The sequence below is a fragment of the Mastomys coucha genome, unplaced genomic scaffold, assembly GCF_008632895.1.
Source record: "Mastomys coucha isolate ucsf_1 unplaced genomic scaffold, UCSF_Mcou_1 pScaffold11, whole genome shotgun sequence".
Lineage (NCBI taxonomy): Eukaryota > Metazoa > Chordata > Mammalia > Rodentia > Muridae > Mastomys > Mastomys coucha.
In genome coordinates this window covers 10,059,103-10,080,733 of record NW_022196893.1, presented here as the reverse complement: position 1 = coordinate 10,080,733, position 21,631 = coordinate 10,059,103, and the positions used below count along the sequence as shown (strand labels likewise).

At 53.1% G+C, this 21,631-nt stretch overlaps 2 protein-coding genes across 5 annotated transcripts in view; one reads left to right on the top strand and one right to left on the bottom strand.

The window, feature by feature from the left end:
- Nucleotides 1-4,347, top strand: part of Tmem184b (transmembrane protein 184B) — a 44,765-nt gene extending 40,418 nt beyond the window's left edge. For 2 of the 3 annotated variants that reach the window (XM_031349347.1, XM_031349355.1), the window contains exons 9-10: nt 1,332-1,352; nt 2,148-4,347. In XM_031349347.1, coding sequence (XP_031205207.1) covers nt 1,332-1,352; nt 2,148-2,389 — 263 coding nt within the window. In that variant the 3' untranslated portion in view covers nt 2,390-4,347. The remainder of the gene's footprint in view (nt 1-1,331; nt 1,353-2,147) is intronic. The other variant, XM_031349365.1, reaches the window with a different exon arrangement.
- A 1,443-nt stretch (nt 4,348-5,790) lies between these two features.
- Nucleotides 5,791-17,130, bottom strand: Maff (MAF bZIP transcription factor F). 2 transcript variants are annotated; one of them, XM_031349385.1, is made up of 3 exons: nt 16,727-17,130; nt 7,817-7,883; nt 5,791-7,471 (listed from the first exon to the last, which is right to left on the bottom strand). In XM_031349385.1, the coding sequence occupies exons 2-3, from the start codon at nt 7,850-7,852 to the stop codon at nt 7,037-7,039; spliced, it is 471 nt and encodes a 156-aa protein (XP_031205245.1). In that variant the 5' UTR covers nt 7,853-7,883; nt 16,727-17,130; the 3' UTR covers nt 5,791-7,036. The 2 variants fall into 2 exon arrangements, with proteins under 2 accessions (XP_031205245.1, XP_031205235.1); XM_031349375.1 differs by lacking the exon at nt 16,727-17,130 and adding an exon at nt 16,242-16,439.
- Nucleotides 17,131-21,631: the final 4,501 nt, after the last annotated feature.

Here is a 21,631-nt window from a genome sequence, read left to right as displayed (position 1 = left end):
AAAAAAAAAAAAAAGGAAATTGGGACAGAGACTAGTGGAGTCCACTGTGTAGCGTCTGCTCTGACCTGCTTCTGCCTGCTGAGGGCCTTCAAGGAACAAACCACGGGAGCCTCGCTTCAGTGAAACGCAGGGTCGGAAGGCAGTTTCCACCACTGGCTCTTCACGCCTCTAATCCTTATTGCTAAGGCAGTATTCCATAGCCCCTGGTGCACAGGAGAGCCCTAGAAAGATCTTGGTGGGTAGGGCCCACCCCAGATACCTCTGTGATTGACTCATGCAGGTGTCTAGAGAAGCAGTGGGCCAGGTGGGCAGAAGGCTTGTTCCTGAGGGGAATGCCTGAGGCTGCCATCCAGTGAGAGACTGCAGGGGTGGGAAAGGGAGGCCTCCTGACTGAAAAGCATCTGCCATCCAGTTGCTGTCAGCTTTACCTCATGGCTGCAGGCCAGAACCCCTTTTCCCCCCAAGCCTCAGTGCCCACCATAGGTCCCTGTGGTTGGCCTGGGAGTTTAAGGGACCCACAGGCACAGGGCTCCCTGCCCAGCCCCTCTACTATTCTTGTTTGGGAAGAGACCTTCAACTGCCTCTGCGGGCCTGTGCTCCCGACTCACTGGTGCTGTAGCTGCCCCCCTGGTGTTCGAGGGCATCCCTACTCTGCTGAGCCATTTGCTGGCTGGTCCTCCCCCGAGCCCCCTCTTCCTGCTAGGCCCAAGTGGGAAAGATCTCATAGCATTTATCCATGTCCCTTAAACCCTGTTAGCCAAGCTGCTAGAAGCAAGCCAGGTTATCTTGCACAGAGGGGTGTTGTGTCTTCGAGGCTCTGCAGGGATCACTGAACTGGTGACATGGTGGTCTTCCCATGTACTTCCCTCAAGCCAGACCTCCCTGTAGATGTGCCTACCCTAGAAGAAACAGCCAACCCAGGGCAAGCTGCTGCTGCGGGCTGTAGTCCATTTTCTTAACCATGGCACTCACAGTAGGCTGCGGTGAACATGCTCTGTGGTTGTCCCTGAGCCTTGATTCCAAAGCTGTACATTGGAGTGAGCTTTGTAAGACACAGAGCTCCCTGTAGGCATAGCTCCAGCAGACCTAGGAGACGTGGGAAGAGGGGCCCTCAGATGTGGGGTGGAACTTCCACTGCCATCAGGGTGACCCCTGTTAGCATGAGCACTGTCCTTCAGGGGCAGCCTGAATGTCTGGGGGATGGTTGGGGGTGTCATTGGGCCTGGGGTGAGCAGGCAATTTTCACTCAGCTGTCTCTTGTCTTCTCTATCCCTCCGGCTTCTCTCCCTGCCCCTTTACTCTGCATTTGCTCTGGGTTTGGCCTTGGGCAGTGCTGACATACGGCCCATACGGTAGGTCTGCTCTCTGCTCTGTCTGCACGTCTGTCCTGCACGTCAGTCTGCTCCTGTCACTGGCATGCCTTTTTGTAGCCCCTCGTGTACCCAACTCCTCCAAGCTGGCACTCCTGGGTGAGAGCCCTGAGCCCTGACTAAGGGGGCTGCCTTTGTAGAGCTTGGCTGCCTAGGTTCCATTCTCTAGTTTTGAAGTACATCCTGCTAGGTTCTGGGGCACAGTGCCCCCACTAAAGTAATGGTAGGGGCATCTGTCAGGGTTTCCAAGACAGAATAGACAGAGGGTAGAGAGACTAGGAGTACCATTCATGGCCTGGGCCCAGCATTGAGTTCATCGCCCCAGCTTGGCTTGGTGGCCTACACTGTGCCTCCACCCCACCCCATACTATGGGGCACATACTCAGATGGATGTCAAGGTAGTGAGTTCCTGCCCTCTCGGAGGGACAACCAACAAGCCAGCCTGCTACTGTACCTGGTACCTGGTTCAGCAGCCCTCCTAAGCCGGGGCCGCAGCCTGGCACGGGAGCTTGGTGAGCCAAGTGACTACCTGCAGCTTCCCCGTCTTGCCCTGTCCTCTCCCCGAGTGCTGTGCTCTGTCCCTTTGTCCTGGCTTCCTTCACAGCTCCCCAGGTCTCTCCTGGTCAGCAACAGCCTTGGTGTCCTGTCCCTTTCATGTCCCAGGAGGGAGCAAGTGAACACTGGGGTGGGGTCTGTTCCTAGGAGCAGGGGCAGGGACTGACCAAGTCTTCCTCCTCCTCCTGCTGTGGCCCCATGCCCCACCTGCCCTCCCTGCAGGCCGCTGTGCCCCCATGAAGAGCATCTCCAGCAGCCTCAAAGAGACCATGAACCCCCACGACATTGTGCAGGACGCCATCCACAACTTCTCGCCTGCCTACCAACAGTACACGCAGCAATCCACCCTGGAGCCTGGGCCCACCTGGCGTGGCGGCACGCACAGCCTTTCCCGGTCCCACAGCCTTAGTGGCGCACGCGACAATGAGAAGACTCTGTTACTCAGCTCTGATGATGAGTTCTAGGTGTGGGCACTGGTGGGGAAGGAGAGGTGCTTCCCCCAGCCCCCAGCCAGGCTGGGGGGCAGCCAGCACAGTGTGGCTGCTGCCCTTTTATTTATTGGACCAGAAACTCGCATATCACTTCCAGAGGAACAGGCCTCAGGAATATTTCTTCCTGGCCAGCCCTGCACTAGCTGGGGCAGGAGCAGAGGACAGCGGCCATAGCTGTCACATCTCTGCAACCCATCCTGTACTGTGTGTTGGCCAGAAGCTGCATCCTAAGCCCCCTCTCCAACAGGATATCTGCCGAGTTGTCAGGCCCAGCCTAACCCTACACCGTGCAATATCCAGCCCCAGCCTGGTCTTTCTCCAGGTCTCTGCCCGCTTCTCCCTCTTCACCCTTGGCCAATGTGAGTTCTGTCACATTCTGGGCAGGTAGCGACGTGAATGCTCTGTGGACCCTCCCCCTCTCCCAACCTAGGCCTGTCTGGCATGCTGCAAGGTTCAGAGCCAGACCCCAGGAGCCTCAGGACCACTTAGGAAGGATGCCTTGTGCCTATGGGCCTTTTGGTGACACGTGGGGCTCTGGATCCTTGGGTGTCCTCACTGTGGCCACTTTACCTGCTGAGGACAGCCAGCAGCCCACACTGCCCTCTCACTTGGGTCCAGTTCTTGATAGTCTGGGGCAGAGCCCCCACCCCTTATATTTCCTGACTGTGCCAGGGCCTGGGTTCCCCACCACCTCCTCAGTGGAGCAGTCAAGACTCCTGCTAGGTCCTGGTCTCCGTGGGGTTTATCTATCCCTGCTGGGTCACGGGAACAGTCTGAGTCTCCACATTGCAGATCACTTCCAGAGGGAGGCTGGAGGGATGGTCTTGCAGCGGGGCCAAGGTAGGAATGGTCTCAGACCCTCCTGGGTCCCCTGACCATCCAGGGCCTGGTGGTCTGCTCCATCTGGCCCCGGCCCATCTCTTCTGTGCCTTAGTCACATATGAAAGCCCCTCCCCAGTTCCTGTCTGGTCCAGGCACTCCTTGTTGAGCCGCTGGCACTCAGGGTTCTGCAGCGCTGGGTCGGGCACCCTTGTCTGGGGCCACCCACTCTCTCCCTGGCTCCCTCCACATACACACATCCCAGAGCTGCCTCCCCGGGCTGGGACCTCAGAGGTAGGGTAACAGGGGGCATGGTGGGCAGAATTCAAGCAGCACTTGGTTTTGGCTCCAGTAGCCTCTTGAGGTGGAGAGCCGTGGAGAAAGGCCCTATCTTGTAGCCTTCCCTGGATGCTCTCCCCTTGGTCACCTCTGGAACAAACAGGTTCCTTCCCTGGGGTCCATGGGGAGGGACCTCATGGGGCTGTCGCATCCTAGCAACCTTCTTAGCCTCCTTCCTTCCTCATAACCCAGAGGCCAGCTCTCGGCCCCACCCAGAGGGCCCGGCCAGCTGCTCCCAAGCTGCCCTGGAAGGCAGCAGGCAGGTGGGACCTCCTCGAGGCACGGCCATGGTTCCCTCCTGGGATTGCTTCCAGCAGTGTGCTTCTTGAGACTTCTCCTTCTCTTCCAGGCCAAAGTATGTTGCTGGTTCCTGTCCCCACTGGTCCCCACCCACCCTGGCACTGCTGACACGATGGGTGAGGCTGTGGGGAGCTCAGTGGCAGGAAGCTAGTGTCCCTGGGAACAGGGGACAGGAATCTGTACCCAGCTGCCCCATTCTTCCTTCCTAGGATGCATAAACTATCTTGTCTCATTTATTTTTTAATTTTTTTTTCAGATAGAGTAGCTCTTTGTACATAAAAAAAATACTTGAAAATTGTATGATGTATGAGCAGAGCCCCCTAGTTTTGTATTTTGTCGTGTGACTGCCATGCGTTCCACCAGAAAGCCGCTCTATTTTGGTCTCTGTGATATTTTAAATGCGTGACAGAAGCAAGTAAATAAAGTCAGGAAGAAATATATATATGAGATAATATAGATTGTATTGAAATCTCTTCTGCCTGCCAGTGAGGTTTTTTTACCCTCCTCTTGTCTGGGAGAAGTGTAGTGGCCGTGGGCAGAGGCGTCCACCCTCTTCCTGTGTGCGAAGTGGATGTAGGTCATGGGGGGGCGTTTACACTGTGTAGGTCTAAAATCAGGTTCCATATCCCTATTAGACAGTTTCTCCTTTCTTCACAGGCAGCCTAACACAAGGAATTTCCTTTCCCCACCCCTGAGAGGCTTGGGCCTCAGTCCTCGGTTTTTTCCAGAGGCAGGTAGTGACCTTTTTTGTAGGTATCTCCCAGAAAATCAAAGACTTGCGCACTCGCCTCAGCTTCCCTGAGCCCACCCTCCATCCTTAGGGCAGGGGGGTTCCTGGTACCTTCCCTGCATGCACCATGCCTTTCAAAGAGCCTGGCCTATGGGTGACAGGCATGGCTGGAATGCATGTGGGTGGGGGAACTTCCCAAGCAGCCTATAACCTGAAGGTAAACAGCTTACATCATCCGCATACACGCCCACCCCCCACCCGCTGCCCCTTCCCGCTGCCAGGCCTGAGCTTAGCCTCTCAGGAAGGAGTCTAGGCACAGCCCCAATCCGAGGGGGAGAACGTCCTGTAGGTCCAGCCAAGCCACATGACCTGGCTCTTCCCCTCTGCCCCTTTCCTTGGCCTCTCTCTTCCTCCCTGACTAGCCTCATACAAGATTCTCTCCCTAGTCCTCTGGACTAGCATCTGTTGTGCTGTTGGGGTTTGCAGCCCTTCTGGCCTTTCTAGACTATTCCTCCCTACCGTCTTTAATATTATAGCAGTGGGTCACAACTCCTCCGAGGGCCGACCAATCCTTTCATCGGGGTTATATATCAGATATTTATATTATGATTCATAACAGTAGCAAGGTTACAGTTAGATAAGAAGTAGCAACAAATTATGTTTAAGGGTCACTGCAACATGAAGAACTGTATTAAAAAGTCCTACCATTAGGTTGAGAACCACTGTTTCAAAGTAAACTGGAGCTATAAGAAACCAGGAAAACCACCCAGAAAAAGACCACTTGGGTTTAAACCCTGCTCCCCTGGCTGAAGACCAGAAGATTCCACTCCTCACCAGGATGGCAGAGTCAGTGAGTATGCACACACAGCCCTCCCTTGACTAAGACTGAAGCCTGTCTCCTAGAACTCAGCAATTCTCTCTCTCTGGGTCAAGAACACTGGGAAGTAGTGAAAACCACGGGGCTGTAGGAAGTCAGACTTATGTGAAAGTAGCAGGAAAATGGTTTTCAAGACTTAGGACCTCTTCTCTGCCTGGCACTGGACAGACTGAGCTCTTTCCTGGCCTGTCTCCATCCACACCTGTTTGTGAGAGAGAGCAATGGGGTATAAGCCTCCCCTCACCCAGAAGTCCCTTCCCACCCATCTGAGGCCACTCATTTAGATCACACGAAAAATACTCACTTCTCTTGTGGAAAAAGAGAACTTGACTTTATTCAGAAAGTCTACAAAATACTCAAGGCAGATAACTGGCTCACTTGAAGTCAGAAAATAAATAAACTCTGGGATCTGGGCAGTTTTGTTTTGTTTTTTAAAAAAACCTATTGTTGTTACCCAGCTTTCCCTAAATATAAGATTAAATGTGATTTATTTGTAGATATAAAATATAAGTCCAGCTCAGGGCCCAAATATTTCCCAGGGAAGAGGAGCTGGACTCTGGCTGGTGAGAATAACTTAGATTCGTGCAATAAATAAGAGTGTGGAAGAGTCGGCTGTATACAGTGTTGGGAAGGTGCTAGGGCTGGACTTCCAGAAGGACTGTGGTCAGCCCCCCAGACCACCACAGATACTCGGGACCAAAGTGGAAGCCTTAATTCAAGTCACCTCACCCCCACCTCATTCCCCGCATCTGGAAGTGTCTGCCTCTATCTGCCACAGTGGTCATCTCCATGGGCCCTTCTCTGGCTGGTCAGCACCTCACCTCATCTCTTTATGTCACCTTCTCTCTCCTTCAGCTTCTTTCCCCACCATACAGACACCTGTGTCTCCCCAGGCCAGGGAGGCCCTCCTAGCACGTTGTTCAGTCCCTGGGTTCTGTCCCCCCTGTGAAAGCCATGCTTGGAATGTTCGTTAAGGCAGCTGTAAGAAGGCCCCAACTTGGGTTTACAGTTCAACTATTCCATGCTCAGTGGCCTTAGGTTGTTTTGCCCGACAGCTTCCCCATATGTCAACTGAGCTTCATTGATCCGTTCCAAAGACTCTTAGCTTGGGATAGCCTGGCATTGCCAAGTCCCAAGCACAGTTGGGGGTCTCTTGAGTTCTGCTTCCCCCAGCAGGGCACTCTCACAAGGCCACACCTAGTCCTGAGTCCTAGGAGGGTTGGAAAGGCATACTGACACAATCCAAAGCCTCTCCCACCAGCTCTCCTCCGGGACCATTTCTACATGACCTCATTTTCAATCTGAGACGGACTTTCAGCCCAGGGAAACCTAGAACCCCCACGCCTCCCCCCTACCCCCAACTTAGCAAAGTTGCCCCTCCCCGGGGTCATCAGGTCCCAGTCTGGGGGCCTGAAAGAGTTAAAGCCCAGGAAAGGAATGTGAAGTCACTACAACGGGTAGCCATGGCAGAGAAAAAGGATGAGGAGCAGAAGGCACTCAGGCACTTTAGGACTGGAGAGGGTCCGAGGGATGTGGTTGGGGTGGGGGGTGGGTACTAGGAGCAGGGGGCGGGGTCAGCGGCAGGGGAGGGGCCCGGCGCCGACTTGACGATGGTGATGACGCTGGCGGGGGCCACCAGCGCCGCGGGCCCGCGGGCGGCGGCCACCGAGCGCGCGAAGCCCTGCAGCGCCTCACACTTGCCGCGCAGCGCGTCGAGCTCCAGGCGCATGGCGGCGTTCTCGCGCGCCAGCTTGTCCACCTCGCGCTCCAGCTCGGACTTCTGCTTCTGCAGCTCCTCCTTCTGGCACACGCGCTTCACGCGGCAGCTGGCCGCGTAGCCGCGGTTCTTGAGGGTGCGGCGCCGCTGCTTCAGCCGCGTCACCTCCTCCGCCGACAGCCCGCGCAGGTTGCGGTTCAGCTCGCGCACCGACAGCCCCATCAGCGCCTCATCCGACAGGTGCGGCGTGTTCTCGCTCAGCTCGCGCTTGACCTGCGTGACGGCCGTGGGGAAACAGGCACAGGGCCCGTGCTTGAGGATGCCTCCCCATTTCCCATTGCGCCCCCTTCCTCCCCCAGTTTTGGTGGTTACTGAACTTGAGCCAAGACCTTGAAGGCGATCGGGATCAGCATCACAAGAGGCCACCAGGGGCTCAAACTAACCAAGTCCTGGACCCAGCTGGAAAGCCCCTTGCAGTGGGGGGAAAGCGCGCTCAGCAGGAAGTAACCTGTCTCTGTAGCCCCGTCGCTGCTGAGTCCCCTTTGGGCTTTCCAGGAAGGAAAGGGGAATCGGGATGTCGCTGGAGCAGCAGCAGAGAGAGACCACAAGGGGACTCACCTTCAGGGCTTTGTTGGATAAGGGATCCACGGACATTTTCGCAGAAGGTGTCCTCTGGGCTGGAGACCTGGGAGAGAAAGAAGTTCAGGGTCACCTTGGTTGGTGTGTTCATGTTTTACTTTGAGTAAAATCCACTCTCCGTACCTGGCATTCAAGGCCTCTCTCTCAGAATTGATAGCAACCTCCTCTGACCCCAACAGTCCAGCCTTCACTCTTGCTCTCCCAGTACTGCCCCAATACATAGTGACTCCTCATTATCTAGGTCTTAGCCTAGGGCCACCTTTTCAGAGACGTCCTCTCTGACTACATCCCATCCCAATGGATGGGTTGTCCCTCCTCTTCTCCTTCTCCACCGAAGTGCCCGTTTCACCGCAGCCTCTCCACACCAAGGTCAGTGCCTGTATACACTAGGTACGCAACAAATGTGAACTGAGGGAGTAGGCCATCCTTCCACTCTCCCTTTCCACGTGGGGCCAGGGCTTGCAAGTTTGGGGTTTGCTTCAACTTATTACATTTATATGTACCTCAGTCAGGTATACCAGAGCTGTGACAGTTGTATGGAGATCAGAGGATAATACGCAGGAGTCAGTTTTTTCCCTTCCACCTGTGTGGGTTCTAAGGGATCCCTCTCAGATCCTTGGGCTTGGCTGCAAGCCCCTTTTACCTACAGAACCATCTCACCTGCCTTTGTTTTAAAGCCATGGTCTTACTATGTAATCCAGGCTGGACTTAAACTCACCGTCCTCCTGTCACTGCTTCTTGAGTGCTGCGATTACAGGCTGTCTACAGAAATGTGCCCAGAACATATGTGTGCAGGTCAGCGAGCACCCCACCAACCCACAGTCCGTCCAGCATTCTACCAAGACCCAGCACCCCAGTCTCCTTCCCAGCAGGATCTGTGGGAGGCCATGTTTTGGAAAGGTTTCCCAGACTCCCTAGGTCCGCCCATCAGCATGTCCTAGAGCAGTGATTCTTAACCTTTCTAACACTGCCACCTTTGAACCGTTCCTCAAGGTGGGGTGACTCCTGCCATACGGTTATTTTCATTGCTACTTCATAACTGTAATTTTGCTACTGTTATGAATTGTAGTATGAATATCTGATATACAGGATATCTGATATGTGACCCCTGTGAAAGGGTCTGTCAACCCCCAAAGGGGTCAAGACCCAAAGGCTAAGAACAACTGGTCTAGAGGGAACAGCAGCTATCCCCTAGCTTAAAGCCAGCCCATTGGTCCCCAGAGCCTCCCTCATAAGCCTAAGAGCCTCACATTCCTCCAATGGCCAATTCCTGAATAGCTGCAGTTTGCCATGGACAGAGCCCTGGGGAGCCAGGTGGATAAAAACTAATGGAGGGAAGCCGGCACCCTGGAGGTAGAGAATCAAGGACTTCAAGGTCAGTGTTGACTACATAGCAAGTTCGAGGCCAGCCTGGGTTACAGGAGTCATCTCTCCAGTCCTTTTCCTTTCTTTCTGCACTAGGGATAGGACACTCGGTGCTCAGACATGCATGAAGACAAAATACTCACACAAATGACATAAAAGTAAATATTCAGAATGTAAAAGGGCAAGTGGGAGGCCCAGAGTTTGGATCCACAAAACCCATAAAAATACAAGTGCCCCACTTGTAATTCGAGCAGGGACGGGGGTAGGTGTGGGCTTCCTGACTCATATAAGAGCACAATCACAGACTCCAAGCGCCAGCCTCTGGCCTCCACACATACTCGCACCCTGTGTGCTAAGACACACGGAGTCTTTACCACACACAGGCAGCATCTTGCCCAGTGTGTCTGCCCTGCGAGGATGTCCCCTCTTCAACAGCAGGGACCTTGATGAATCCTCCATGATTTCCCCAGGGCTGAAGAAAGTGGCTAGAGAAGATGCCCATGTGGCAACTGTGGGATTCTCCGTGTGACTCAGGCCAAGGTGGGGACAGTCTGGGGCTTCTGAGGAAGAACTTCTACCAGGTCAGGGGTCCAGCAGCTCAGTCAGCAGGAAGGAGCAGGGCAGCAAAGGGAAGTTGGCCATTCAAGACACTGTTTTGACTGAAATGGCAACTGTGGCCCCAGGGCTAGCAGGGGTTTATGGGGCCTGCCGGAGAGTTGAGGCACAAAGCAGTGATCCTAACACTCGGGATGTTCAAAGGTTCAGGTCATCATCATACATCATATAGATCATGAATTCAAAGCCAGCTCGGGCTACGTGAGACCCTGTCTCAAACAAAACAAACCAGAAAACCGTGACCCACACCCTGGGTGTAGTCCCCAGGGTTGGGGAGGCTGAAGCAGGAAGAAGATCACATTGGCTACATATCAAGTTCAAGGCCAGACTGGCCTATTCAGCAAGACCCTACCTCTACAGAACAAAAGCTACTATGTCTCTAATGATGGATGCAGCTGGAAGAAGCTGCACCTGGGGCCGGGACATGGGCAGGTGTGGGTTTCCATGCTGATTCTGGGTGAAGGGTTCCACTTGACTTTCCAGGTGTGCCTAGAACTTCTCTGTTCATCCTGCCTTGGCCATCCGTGTAGTAGGATTACAGGTGTGGGCCACTATGCCTGCAGTGGCCGTTCTTTAAACAGTCCCCACCTGAGCCACACACTGGGGGGCTGGGGAGCGGTAGTACCTGTGCACCGAGAAAATCTAACATGATACAGCCCACATGGATACCTCCAGCAGGTCCCATGGGTCCCTACCAGCCAGAAGACAAGAGTCCAGGCACCCATGCCAGGCTCCAGGCAGGCCCTGTGCCCAACCCTATCCTGCTGGCCCCACTAGCCTGCCTCCCTCCATTCTGCCTCCTGCCTCTGGGAATCTATTTCACTTCATCTCTCACTCTTGCCCTCTCCCCTCTAGACCACCGCCATCCTCTGATGCCTCTCGGCTTTGCCTTTCCGTTCGCCTGCCAGGTTCAGGCTCACCCTCTGTTGCAGGGTAAGAAGCTTGCTGGGTGCCAGCTGTCCCTCAGCCTTTCTCCCTCAGTGGTGTCACCGTCCATTTCCCTGCCGTCCCTACACCACACAGCTGAGTCAGCCTTGGGTGTTTGAGGCTGCCCAGCCAGGGCCCAACAGAGGCAGGAAGCAGGTGAACAGGGGTGGGGTGGGGGGTTGGTTGAAGTCTCTGTCATGGTCACCCAGCTGGTCAGTGTCCCAGCTGAGTTCCAAGACCAGCTTAGGGAGGCAAGGTGTGAGTCTAACTTGCTAGGCAGCTTCCTCATCCTACTTGCCATCTGCCCTGATGTGGAGCCGATGTCACAGGTGCCAGGAGGATTGGAGCAAGCATCAGGACCCCACCCATGTGACCTTTGGCCCAAATCAGGGTGTAGGAAACAGCGAAAGGGGCACAGGCTGGGAGGCGAGCCCAGAGTCCTGTCTGTGTTTTCTCCAGGCTGTGCAACCTGGAGAGAGCTTCTTCTCTCTCTAGTAGATAGTAGTTATAAGTCTCTACTATCCCATCTGTAGAGTGGGACGATTTCTTCTACAGCTTTAGTGAGAACTTATAAATAGAGGGGCAGAGGACAGCTGGGAACTTAGTAAAATTGCTAAGCCTGACCAGCTGTCAGGGCTGCAGCCAGCTCTGGGGGCTTGCTCTGAGCCAGCATAGCCAGCAAGGGTCACCTACAGAACTAGGAAAGGCCCTAGGTAGTGACCCAGAGAGGGGCAGTACTTGCTAGAAGCCACATAGCCACCTATCTGCAATAGAGTGGAATCCCGACATGGGGAAAAATCTCAGGACTGGGTGGGTTTTTCCCTCCTCAAGACAGGGTTTCTCTGTGTAGCCCTGGCTGTCCTGGAACTTGCTGTGTAGACCAGGCTGGCCTCGAACTCAGAAATCCAATTGCCTCTGCCTCCCAAGCGCTGGGATTAAAGACGTGGGCCGTCACTGTCTGGCTTCGGGACTGACTCTTTTGACCCACCATCATCTTCATGGTCTCCCTGATAACATTGCCAGGTAATGCCCAGAGAGGGTGACAGAAGAGACACAGCCACACAGGGCAGAGCCCAAGCACTGAAGCTCTACTGAGCCAGACAGCTCCTCACATTACACCCTCTGTACAGCCCCTTCTCTGCACCCTATCTCCTCACCTGTGACGAGGAAGCTGCCTGTGCTGCCTGAACCTGGGTTAGGTTGGCTGCCGACGGGAGAGGCAAAGGACAACGCGTGTTCCAGGCCCTCTTGCCAGCTGGATGGAGCTGGGTGGGGATGGGGGTATGGATACCTGCTTTGTCAAGAGTCTTGGTGGAAGAAGGGGGTCTCTCCCACATAGGTTCACTAAGGACCCATTGGGTGCTGAGTACTAGAGTATAGAGCCTGTTCCAGAACCTAAGCAGCAGAGCCTGGCTCCCCACCCGTCAGCTGTTATCCCTCCTGAGCTTGGTCTCCCTGTTTGTAGAGTGGAGTCCGTGTGTAAACTGCACGAGTCTTAGGTCAAGTCAGAGGTGGACTTGGGTGGCTGAGCACAGACGGCTCTAAGCCGTCACCTGTTTCCAGTGAGATGACACGGCCCCAGTCTTCCAAAAGCTCCCTGTTTTCTTCACACGGCCTCAGAATCCTTCTCTACCCAGCCAGTCCCCTGCCCGACACCCCACCCACCCCCAGCCCCCAAGAGATGGGACCACAGCCATGCTCTTTAGAGACAATGAGTGCTTGGCCCTAGGAAGGCTGGGGACCTGCCCATTCTCCTCTGTCCCGCCAACCCCCATTCTAGCCTCAGGCTCCTCAGTGGCATCCTAGCCATCCATGGAGACCCACATTCGCCCAGGAATGTCCTAGCTCAGCAACCAGCCAGTCTCAACACGAGAAGGGGGATTTTCCCATCACCTTTGGCTTTTGGCTTCCAGCAGCAGGCCCCAGTTTCCAGGACACAAGGCTAGGACAGCCTACTGCCACCAGTCTGCCTGACCCAGGGACCCCGCCTTCGAGGCTCCTCTTTTTCCTGGGGAAGCCAGGGCCAACTCCAAGTCTGAGGTTCCTAGTATTCTTTGGAGACCCAGGAGTGAGCTCATTCTTGGGGACATGACGGCTGCCCCGCCAGGGGCCATGGCCTTCCTGTCCCTGTCTCTGGCCCCTTGCTGTACACCCGAGACATCCTGCAGACGGCCCACCCACTGGCATGGGCTCCTCTCTGGCTGAGGACAGAGGGGAAAAAATGTGTTTGCCTGGGTCTTGGCAGCAAGCGCGGGGCCCCTCCTCCCTGCTGGAAGGGTGCAAGGCTGAGAACTGAGCAGTACCACAGGGAAGAGGAGGCCTGGGTTAAAGCCCCATTCAGCTACCCCACACTCTCACTGTGTGACTTCAGGTTGTCAACTCCCTTTCTCTGGATTTCCCAACATGCCCAACCTCCCCTGAGCTTAAGGTTCCCTCCCAGCAATGGCAAAAATGTCTGAGTTTACAATGTTAGAGTCTGGCCCAGCATAAAAAGCTCCAAAGCCACCTAGCGGGTGGAGGTATGGGAGGAAAGGAAAGGAAACCAGGGAGGGCCTCCTGGAGGCAGAAGCATGAGAGCACAAGAAGCCAGTCTATGAGCCCTGACCTCCTTTCCCCTCCACCTGCGCAGCTAGGGCCCACTTCCTCTTCCAGCCAGACCAAGACCACAGTGGCCTCACCACTGCTGAACCGCCCCTCCCCCCACCTCCACCTCCACCACCACCCCCCATAGCATCAGAGGGGTCACTAGAGACACACGCCTACAAACTTGACCATGTTAGGCATGTTTTGAGACCTTGTGCTAGGCGAGTGTGGTCTCGACGTACACCATGATCAAAGCCCTCAGGAGGCAGAGGTAGGAACACCAGAAGTTCAAAGCCAGCCCAGCTACATAAGACCCTATATCAAAAACAATAAAAATAAAAAAAATAAAAACAAAAATCGGGCTAAATCGATCACTCAGTGGTCAAAGAACACTTGCTGCCCATGCAGATGACCTACATTATTCGGTCCTCGATACCACTTCAAGCAGATCGTACCTGCCTGTGGCTACAGTTTCAGGGACCTGACACCCTCTGGCCTCCACAGGCATCTGCACATATGGTACAGATACATTCACTAAGGCACAAACATCTACATAAATGGAAGATGAGTTTTAAAGAAACTTTGGGGAGGAGGGGAAATCAATACCACAGAGCTCATGCTACCAGCTGCTCCAGGCCACAGAGGAGCCTCCAGCCGCTAACATATTCCCTCCATTCTCCCAGCATCTTTTTCGCTAACCAACAAATGAGCAGATAGGATTTTCTATTGACTATTGGCCAAAAGGAACACAGGCTCTGTGTGTGTGGAGGAACTCCTCTGCACTCTATAGGACCTGCTCATTTTGGGGCTGTGAGGGTGGGGTGGGGGGCGGGGGTCTGTGATTCTTTCAAGCCTCCAATAGCCCACAGTTTTGCTTTCTGCTTCCCTGGACCCAAGGTCCTCTTTCTACCTGTGTCACGGAGCTCAAGGACATGGACCCATTGCTCATTTCTTCAACTAGCCACAGATCCAGGAAGCACGTACTGTCGGCCAGGTCACTGTGCTGAGCCTTGAAGGCCCAAAGAGGAATCATAGCCCTTGTCCTCAGGGTTCCAGAGTCACCACCAGTCGCCTAGTCCCAGCCACATCCCCAGGGAAACTTTCCATGATTGACTCCAGCTAAGTAAGAAGAACCCTGTTGGTACTTAAGCAAAGGTGGCTTTCCCTGCAGCCCACCTATCAGCTGCTACACTGTATCTACTTCTTTAGATCTTTTACTTTGTTTCCTAGAAGGCAATCTCTGGATCTGCCTGTCAGTCTCACCCCCAACATCTGGCCCAGCAGCTTCCAGGTACACTGAGACGGGAGCCAGCAGCTCCGTATCACCACAGCCACAGACAACTTACCACTGGGCCTTCCTGCCATTGTGAACCTATTATCCTCTCACACCATTAGCTCAAATAAATCTGTCCTCCCTTCCAAAATAAATAAGGTGGAGAGATGGCTCAGTGGTTAAGAACACTTGTTGCTCCTCCAGAGGACCCATATTTAGTTCCCAGCAACCACATGACTGGTAACTACAATTCCAAGGGACCCAAGACCCTCTTCTGACCTCTGCTGGCACCAGGTACACACACAGTGCGAACATATACATGAAGACAAAATGCTCATTAAACCAAAAAAGTGCATGATCTAGGCTCCTGGGCCCTATTGGACCCCTGGGGAGTCACTGGGAAAACAATCTTTCTTTCTTCCTTTCTTTCTTTTTTTTGAGACAGGGTTTCTCTGTGTAGCCCCAGCTGTCCTGGAACTCACTCTGTAGACCAGGCTGGCCTCGAACTCAGAAATCCACCTGCTTCTGCCTCCCAAGTGCTGGGATTAAAGGCATGTGCCACCACTGCCCTAGGGAAACAATCTTTCAATGGTAAGTTTCCATCTGTCAGTGAGCCAGCTAGCCACTTCCCCTCACCTCTGACCCCCAACTCTACTGGGGGAGGTTTCTTGATGAGGTTTAAGAATGGACCCACATGATTCCTGTGGTCCTGGCTGCAAACCCCCAACCCCCAACTCTACCTACCTATACCTCCAGGTCCGGGCCTTGGGATTGCGTCCGCTTTCCCAGTTCCCCTGGAAACCAGGCTGTGCATCTCAGCTTCTAGTGTGTCTTCCAGAGCTCCCCTGCCATCGGACTACAGATAGGGACCCTGGAGCCCTCACATTGGCAGCAGAACTCACTGGGCTCAAAGTTAAAATATATTGATTCCACCCCCTAACAAAGTCAGTTGCCTAGGATTCCAGCACCCTTGAGTGGGGGGTGGGGAGGGGACAAGAGGGAAAGTCCGAGTGGGATCCTGGGGTTCCCAGAGCAGGTGTTTTCTTGCAGCACTCCCCTCCCACATTAACCCTTCTCTCAGGAAGACCAGGGGTTAGCACTGGGGGCTGATCTTGCTGGGCCTAGGTAGACTCCAGATGTGCCAGCTGACCCAGTCTTTAATTGGCCCTGGGGTCCAGCAGCCCACACAGAGATCCAGTCTAAGGAGTCCAATCTGAAGAGTGTGACAGCCAGCCTCACCCTATCCTCCTGAACCCAGCAGGTGCGACCTCAGTAGCCACCAGAGCCTTGTCTTCCCCAATTTGTCACAGGCTTTCTGGCCTTCCCTGTTTCTCCTGAGACTGGAGGAATGGGACAAACAACCAGGAGATGGACAGTCCGTACGGAGCCAGAAAACCTGGGGCTAAGGAAGGATTTCCATGTACTAGGTTACCAGATCCACCAGGTGGCCAGGAGAAGACTGGCTAGCTAACCTCTGCTCTATTCTAAGCTGCAGGCACCCGCGCTGGGCGAGGAACAAACACTGATGTCACATGGCTCCAGCCAGGGGAAACTCCAGAGACAACAGGGGCCGGGCAGTCCCGGCTGGTGGAAAGGGGGAGGATGACGGAGGGTGGAAGGGGAGGGAGAAAAATTCCAGACCTGGTGTGACCACGGACTGGGCCACTTCCTTCGTTCGGGTCCTTATTCCGCATTTGCTCCAGTGGACACTGGTGCGCACCCACTTCAAGATACACTGGGCTAGTGTCAGTCTCCAGGGAGCGCGTGCGGCCGGCCACACACACACCCTGAAGTACACCGTGTGCACGCAGCCCGCAGAACCCAGGGCGCTCCCCAGAGAACACACCCGCACGCACGCCACTGAGAGACGTAAACAAACCGCGCACCCAAGGTGCTGGGCGCGGCTCCAGGGACTGTTCTCACCGAGTCACGTACGTGCACGCCCCGCCCCCGCCCCCGCTCGGGCTTCCTCCCCGGCCCGCGCACCGCCTCCCAGCCAGCCCCTCGGAGGCCCCTCGGGGAGCTGATGTTCAGGGGGCACCGAAGGGGCAGGACCACCCGTGGCCCAGGCAGGACCCAGAGCGCACGCTCCTGGAGCTCGGTCCCCGTCCCTGACGCGTCCTTACCGCTCTCCGCCAGGCCCGGCGCTCAGAGCGCGCTTGTCGCGGCTGTCGCGGTGGCGGTCCCAGGCCGCTCTCGAGTCCCGCTCCTCTCCGATCGGGACCGCGGTTCACTAGGAACCCGGCTCCGCGCAGCGCCGTTCCGAGTTTTGTTATGGGGCAGGCGGCGCAGGGGGCTGGAGCGGCGCGCAGTTGTAAGGCGAGCTTCCCGGAATTACTCACGCACAGGATTCCTTTCATTCATAAAAACCCAGTCATGCAGTGACGTCACCGACCCAGCCGCCAGCAAGCCCCAGAGCGGCCGCCGCTAGCCGAGGCCCCGCCCACGCCCGAGTGAGGCGCCGCCCCCTGTTGGGGCCCACAGCCAGAGCTGCCAGGGTTGTCCAAGCTGGGACTGTGTCCTCTGCATGCGTTCACATGACACCTCTGGAGAACGGCGTGGGTGGAGGTGTCATTTGCTTTACTTTACAGTTCACTGTCTGGCCTCTTGTCGATCTACATCCTTTGTCCGGATGACCTCATCCAGTCTCGTGGTTTTAAGTGCCATGGCTGTACCTGTGAGCCCTAGGTTTGTATTTCCCAAGCCACAGCAATTGCCTACCCCTGGCTTTTACAATGCTGTCAGCTCTAGATCTTCAACCCTACCTCCACTCGCCCCAGGGACGCTCTCCATGTGGGTAGATGCACTTGTCACTAAACTGATGCATAGCATTCAGTCCCCACAACTTACAAGGTGGAAGGAAACAATGACTCCTGAAAGCTGACCTCTGACCTACACATACTTAGGGCGGCATGGGTCCACTCACACACAGACACATAACAAATAGGTGAATTTAAGGTAAACACAAAAGTTATAAGAAGAAGATGTTCAGCCAGACAGTGGTGGCACACGCCTTTAATCCCAGCACTTGGGAGGCAGAGGCAGGCGGATTTCTGAGTTGGAGACCAGCCTGGTCTACAGAGTAAGTTCCAGGACAGCCAGGGCTACTCAGAGAAACCCTGTCTCGAAACAAACAAACAAACAAACAAAAATTTACCTCTGAATTCAAGTTCTCAGTTCTAGAAAATACATAATCCTGTTCACCCCTCTCTCCCTTCTTCTACCTTTTAAAGAGCTGAGGCCGTGCCTGGCAAATAGTAATAGGTGCTCAACTAATGAAGAAATCCAGTAGACCTGTATGACAGTGAGGACCCCATGTGGCTAGATCCATCGCCCACGTCCTTAGCCTAGGAGGAGGACAAGGGAGTCCGGCTTCAGCATCCACATCCTGCTGCCCACAGAAGTGGATCTTTTGGTAATGGCCAAGCCATGTTGTGCAGTGCTGCATTTAGCAGTAGGGTTGGCCTTCTCACATTCTCTTTCCAGTGGCAGAGTCACGAGACGACCCACAAAAATGGCATCTTGGAAGAACAGGCTTCAGAGCTCAGGTGGCTGGAGGAGAGAATGACTTGGGATCTGTCACATCTTTTTGTCTTTCAGTGAGACCTTTGTCCATGTCACTGATCTTTCTGGTAAGAGGGACTGACGGAATGAAGGTGAGAGCAGAGGCCTCCTTATCTGCTGTCCTGTCAGTTCCAAGGACTGCACACTGTCACTCCATCTACTAAACTCTGAGTCACAGGATGAAACAAGGCTACCAGACCCAGGACCCGTGAAACCTTGGAGTTCTTGCTCACTTGAGATGAAAGGGGAGATGGATTGAGGGTGTCACCTCCATCCCCTCTGACAGCCCACACAGGAAGGAAGGTCACTGTGGTCACTGTCTGGGCACTGGCCTGCTCAGGTTACTCTCTGTTGATAAGCTGCCTTCCTGTAAGATCTGGCCTGAGGCCACTCCCACTGCCTAAGTCTGGGGCACCTTCAGCATTTAAACCGAGTGAGCCTGGAGTGTTCACACTGGTGGAAATTAAGAGACAAAAGCAGGGAAACCCACCTTTCTTCCCCCCCCCCCTTTTTTTTTTTGTCTCAAGAGAGAACAATGGCCCTAGAAAAAGACCATCTAGCCACCCCATTGTAATGAGACATTGCGACGGGGATCAGTAGCAGGTATGTGTGTTTGAAAAGAAGCAAGATTTTCTTGGAGCTAGCCAAGATGGCTCAGCAAGTAAAGGCACTTGTCACCCAAGGAAGCAAGTTTGACAACAGGAGTTCAATCCTCCAGAATCCATGTGATGTCAAAGGAGAGTACTTAACACACAGGGTTGCCATCTGACCTTGCCATGGCACACACAGACACACACATATATACACACAGAGACACATAAACACACAAGGAGAAGGAGGGAGGAAGGGAGCAGGAGAGGAGAGAGGGAGAGAAAAATGATGGTGAATAAAGAATATGAATAAAAAATAAAGAAGATAATGAGTAACCCTTTTTTTTTTTTTTAAAGTATTTCCAGCTGGCAAGTTGGTTCAACAGTTAAGGGCAAGAATTGCTCTTAAAGAAGACCCGAGCTAAGTTCACATCGCCCACATCATCTCCTGTAACTTCAGCTTCATCTGACACCTCCGTCCATGTACCCACACAGACACACACATATACACATAATCAAAGATATAAAAAATAGGTCTTAAAAAGGAGATTATCATAGTTTCAAGGTGATTTCCCACAAGAAAACTATTAGCTATTATTTTTATGTTTTTATTTTATTTACTACTAGTGTGTGTGTGTGTGTGTGTGTGTGTATGTGTGTGTGTGTGTGTGAGAGAGAGAGAGAGAGAGAGAGAGAGTATGTCAGAAGGCCAACATGCAGAAGTCAGTTCTCTCCTTGCACTGTGGGTTCTAGGGATGAAACTCTGGTCACGAGGTTGCCACAGCAAGCACTTTTCCATGCTGAGCTTTCACTCTGGCTTAAAAGAGTTAATTATTAACTATGGAGAAAACATAGTAACTCTACAATGGAGAAACATGGCCGACTGAGCCTTCCGTAGGTGATCCAAACTAACATGTAGGCAGTGGGACACAGGGATGGACTGGAGGGCGTGACAGCTCCTAGCAGACAAGACCATGGCCTCATAGTATATAGCCTTGTCGGTTTTCCCATTGAGATGGTGCTGTAGGAGACTGTTCGTGATTTTAGCAAACACTCGTGACCTATTTAGGTAAAGGGAACTCATGTCTTTGGTTACTCTGAAGGCACCGAGATACAAACATAAGTATTCTGTTAGTCTGTGCTAGACTAATAGGTCATAATAGTTATGTCAACTTGACACAAGCTAGAGTCAGTTGGAAAGAGGGATACTCAATGGGAAATGCCTTTACCAGACTGGCCTGTGGGCAAGCTTGTGGTGCATTTTCTAGATCAATGTTGGGGATGCAGTTCACTGTGTACAGTGCTACCTCTGGGCTGGGCTGGTGGTCCTAGAATGCAGGCTGAGCAAGCCATGAGGAGCAAGCCAGTAAGCAGTGTTTCTCATGGCCTCTGTCAGCTCCTGCCTCCAGGCTTCTGCCTTGAGTGCCTGTCCTGAGTTCTCTGGATGATGAAGTACAGGCTGTAAGATGATATAACCCTCTCCTTCCCAAGTTGCTTTTGGTCATGGTGTTTATCAGAGCAATAGGAATCCTAAAACATCATACTGTAGGCTAAATTGTGCCATCAAATTGTGGATATTGAAATCCCGTACCTAACATGTCAGAACACTACTGCATTTGGAAGGAAGACTGGTTTGGGGGGTTTTGTTTGTTTGTTTGTTTGTTTAAGATTTATTTATTTTATGTATGTGAGTACACTGTAGCTGTCTTTGGACACACACCAGAAGAATGCATCAGATCCCATTACGGATGGTCTTGAGCCACCATGTGGTTGCTGGGAATTGAACTCAAGACCTTTGGAAGGACAGCTAATGCTCTTAACCACTGAGCCATCTCTCCAGCCCAAATGTTTTTTAAAAATACATTTATTGTACTTGTTGTGCATGAATGTTTGCTTGTATATGCTTATTTGCATCACATATATACAGGGCCCTTAGACGCCAGACAGGGCATCAGATTCCCCAGAAATGGAGTTCCAGGTGGTCGTGAGCTGCTCTGTGGGGACTGTGTCCTCTGAAATATCAGTAAAATGCTGTCTCTCCAGGCTCTTAATAAGAGATTTAAAGACTTGTGAGTTAAAATAAGGTCTTTAAAGCAGGCAGTGGTGGCGCACGTCTTTAATCCCAGCACTTGGGAGGCAGAGGCAGGCAGATTTCTGAGTTTGAGGCCAGCCTGGTCTACAGAGTGAGTTCCAGGACAGCCAGGGCTACACAGAGAAACCTTGTCTTGAAAAACCAAAAGAAAGAAAGAGAGAAAGAAAGAAAGAAAGAAAGAAAGAAGGAAAGAAAGAAAGGAAAGAAGGAAAGAAGGAAAGAAAGAAGGAAAGAAGGAAAGAAAGGAGGTCTTTAGTGTAGACCCCAACTTCATCTGATTTCAGCCCTTAGAAGATGAGAATGTTGATATACAGAGAGAGCAGGCAGTCCCCACACAGAGAAACATCTGGGAAGACACAAGCCCAGTAGTGAAGCCTCTGGAGAAACCCACCCTACAGTAGCTCTGTCCTCCACTTCCGATGTGAGGTGTGAGGACCTGGTTTTCAGCTCTGAAGCCACTCAAGCCATGACCTTTTGTCAGGAGAGCCCTGTTATAGAAAACAGATAAAAGGGAGTGTGATACAACAAACTTTACTAAAAAATATCAACATTTGGGGACCCTTGTTGACAATTATAAGAAAAACTGAGCTTGTAATCTTTCCTTAAATTTGAATTATATCATAATGAAAACATGGAGACTTTCAAGACAGGTGTAGAGTCGGGTTCTGGTCTGCCCCTTCTCAGCTGACCTCCTCTGCTTGCTGGCCTATTAACAGTGCCTGCTCCGTGGGCTGGGGAATAGTTTCATGCACTCACGCCTATAAGCCTTTCTACCATGCTTGTTA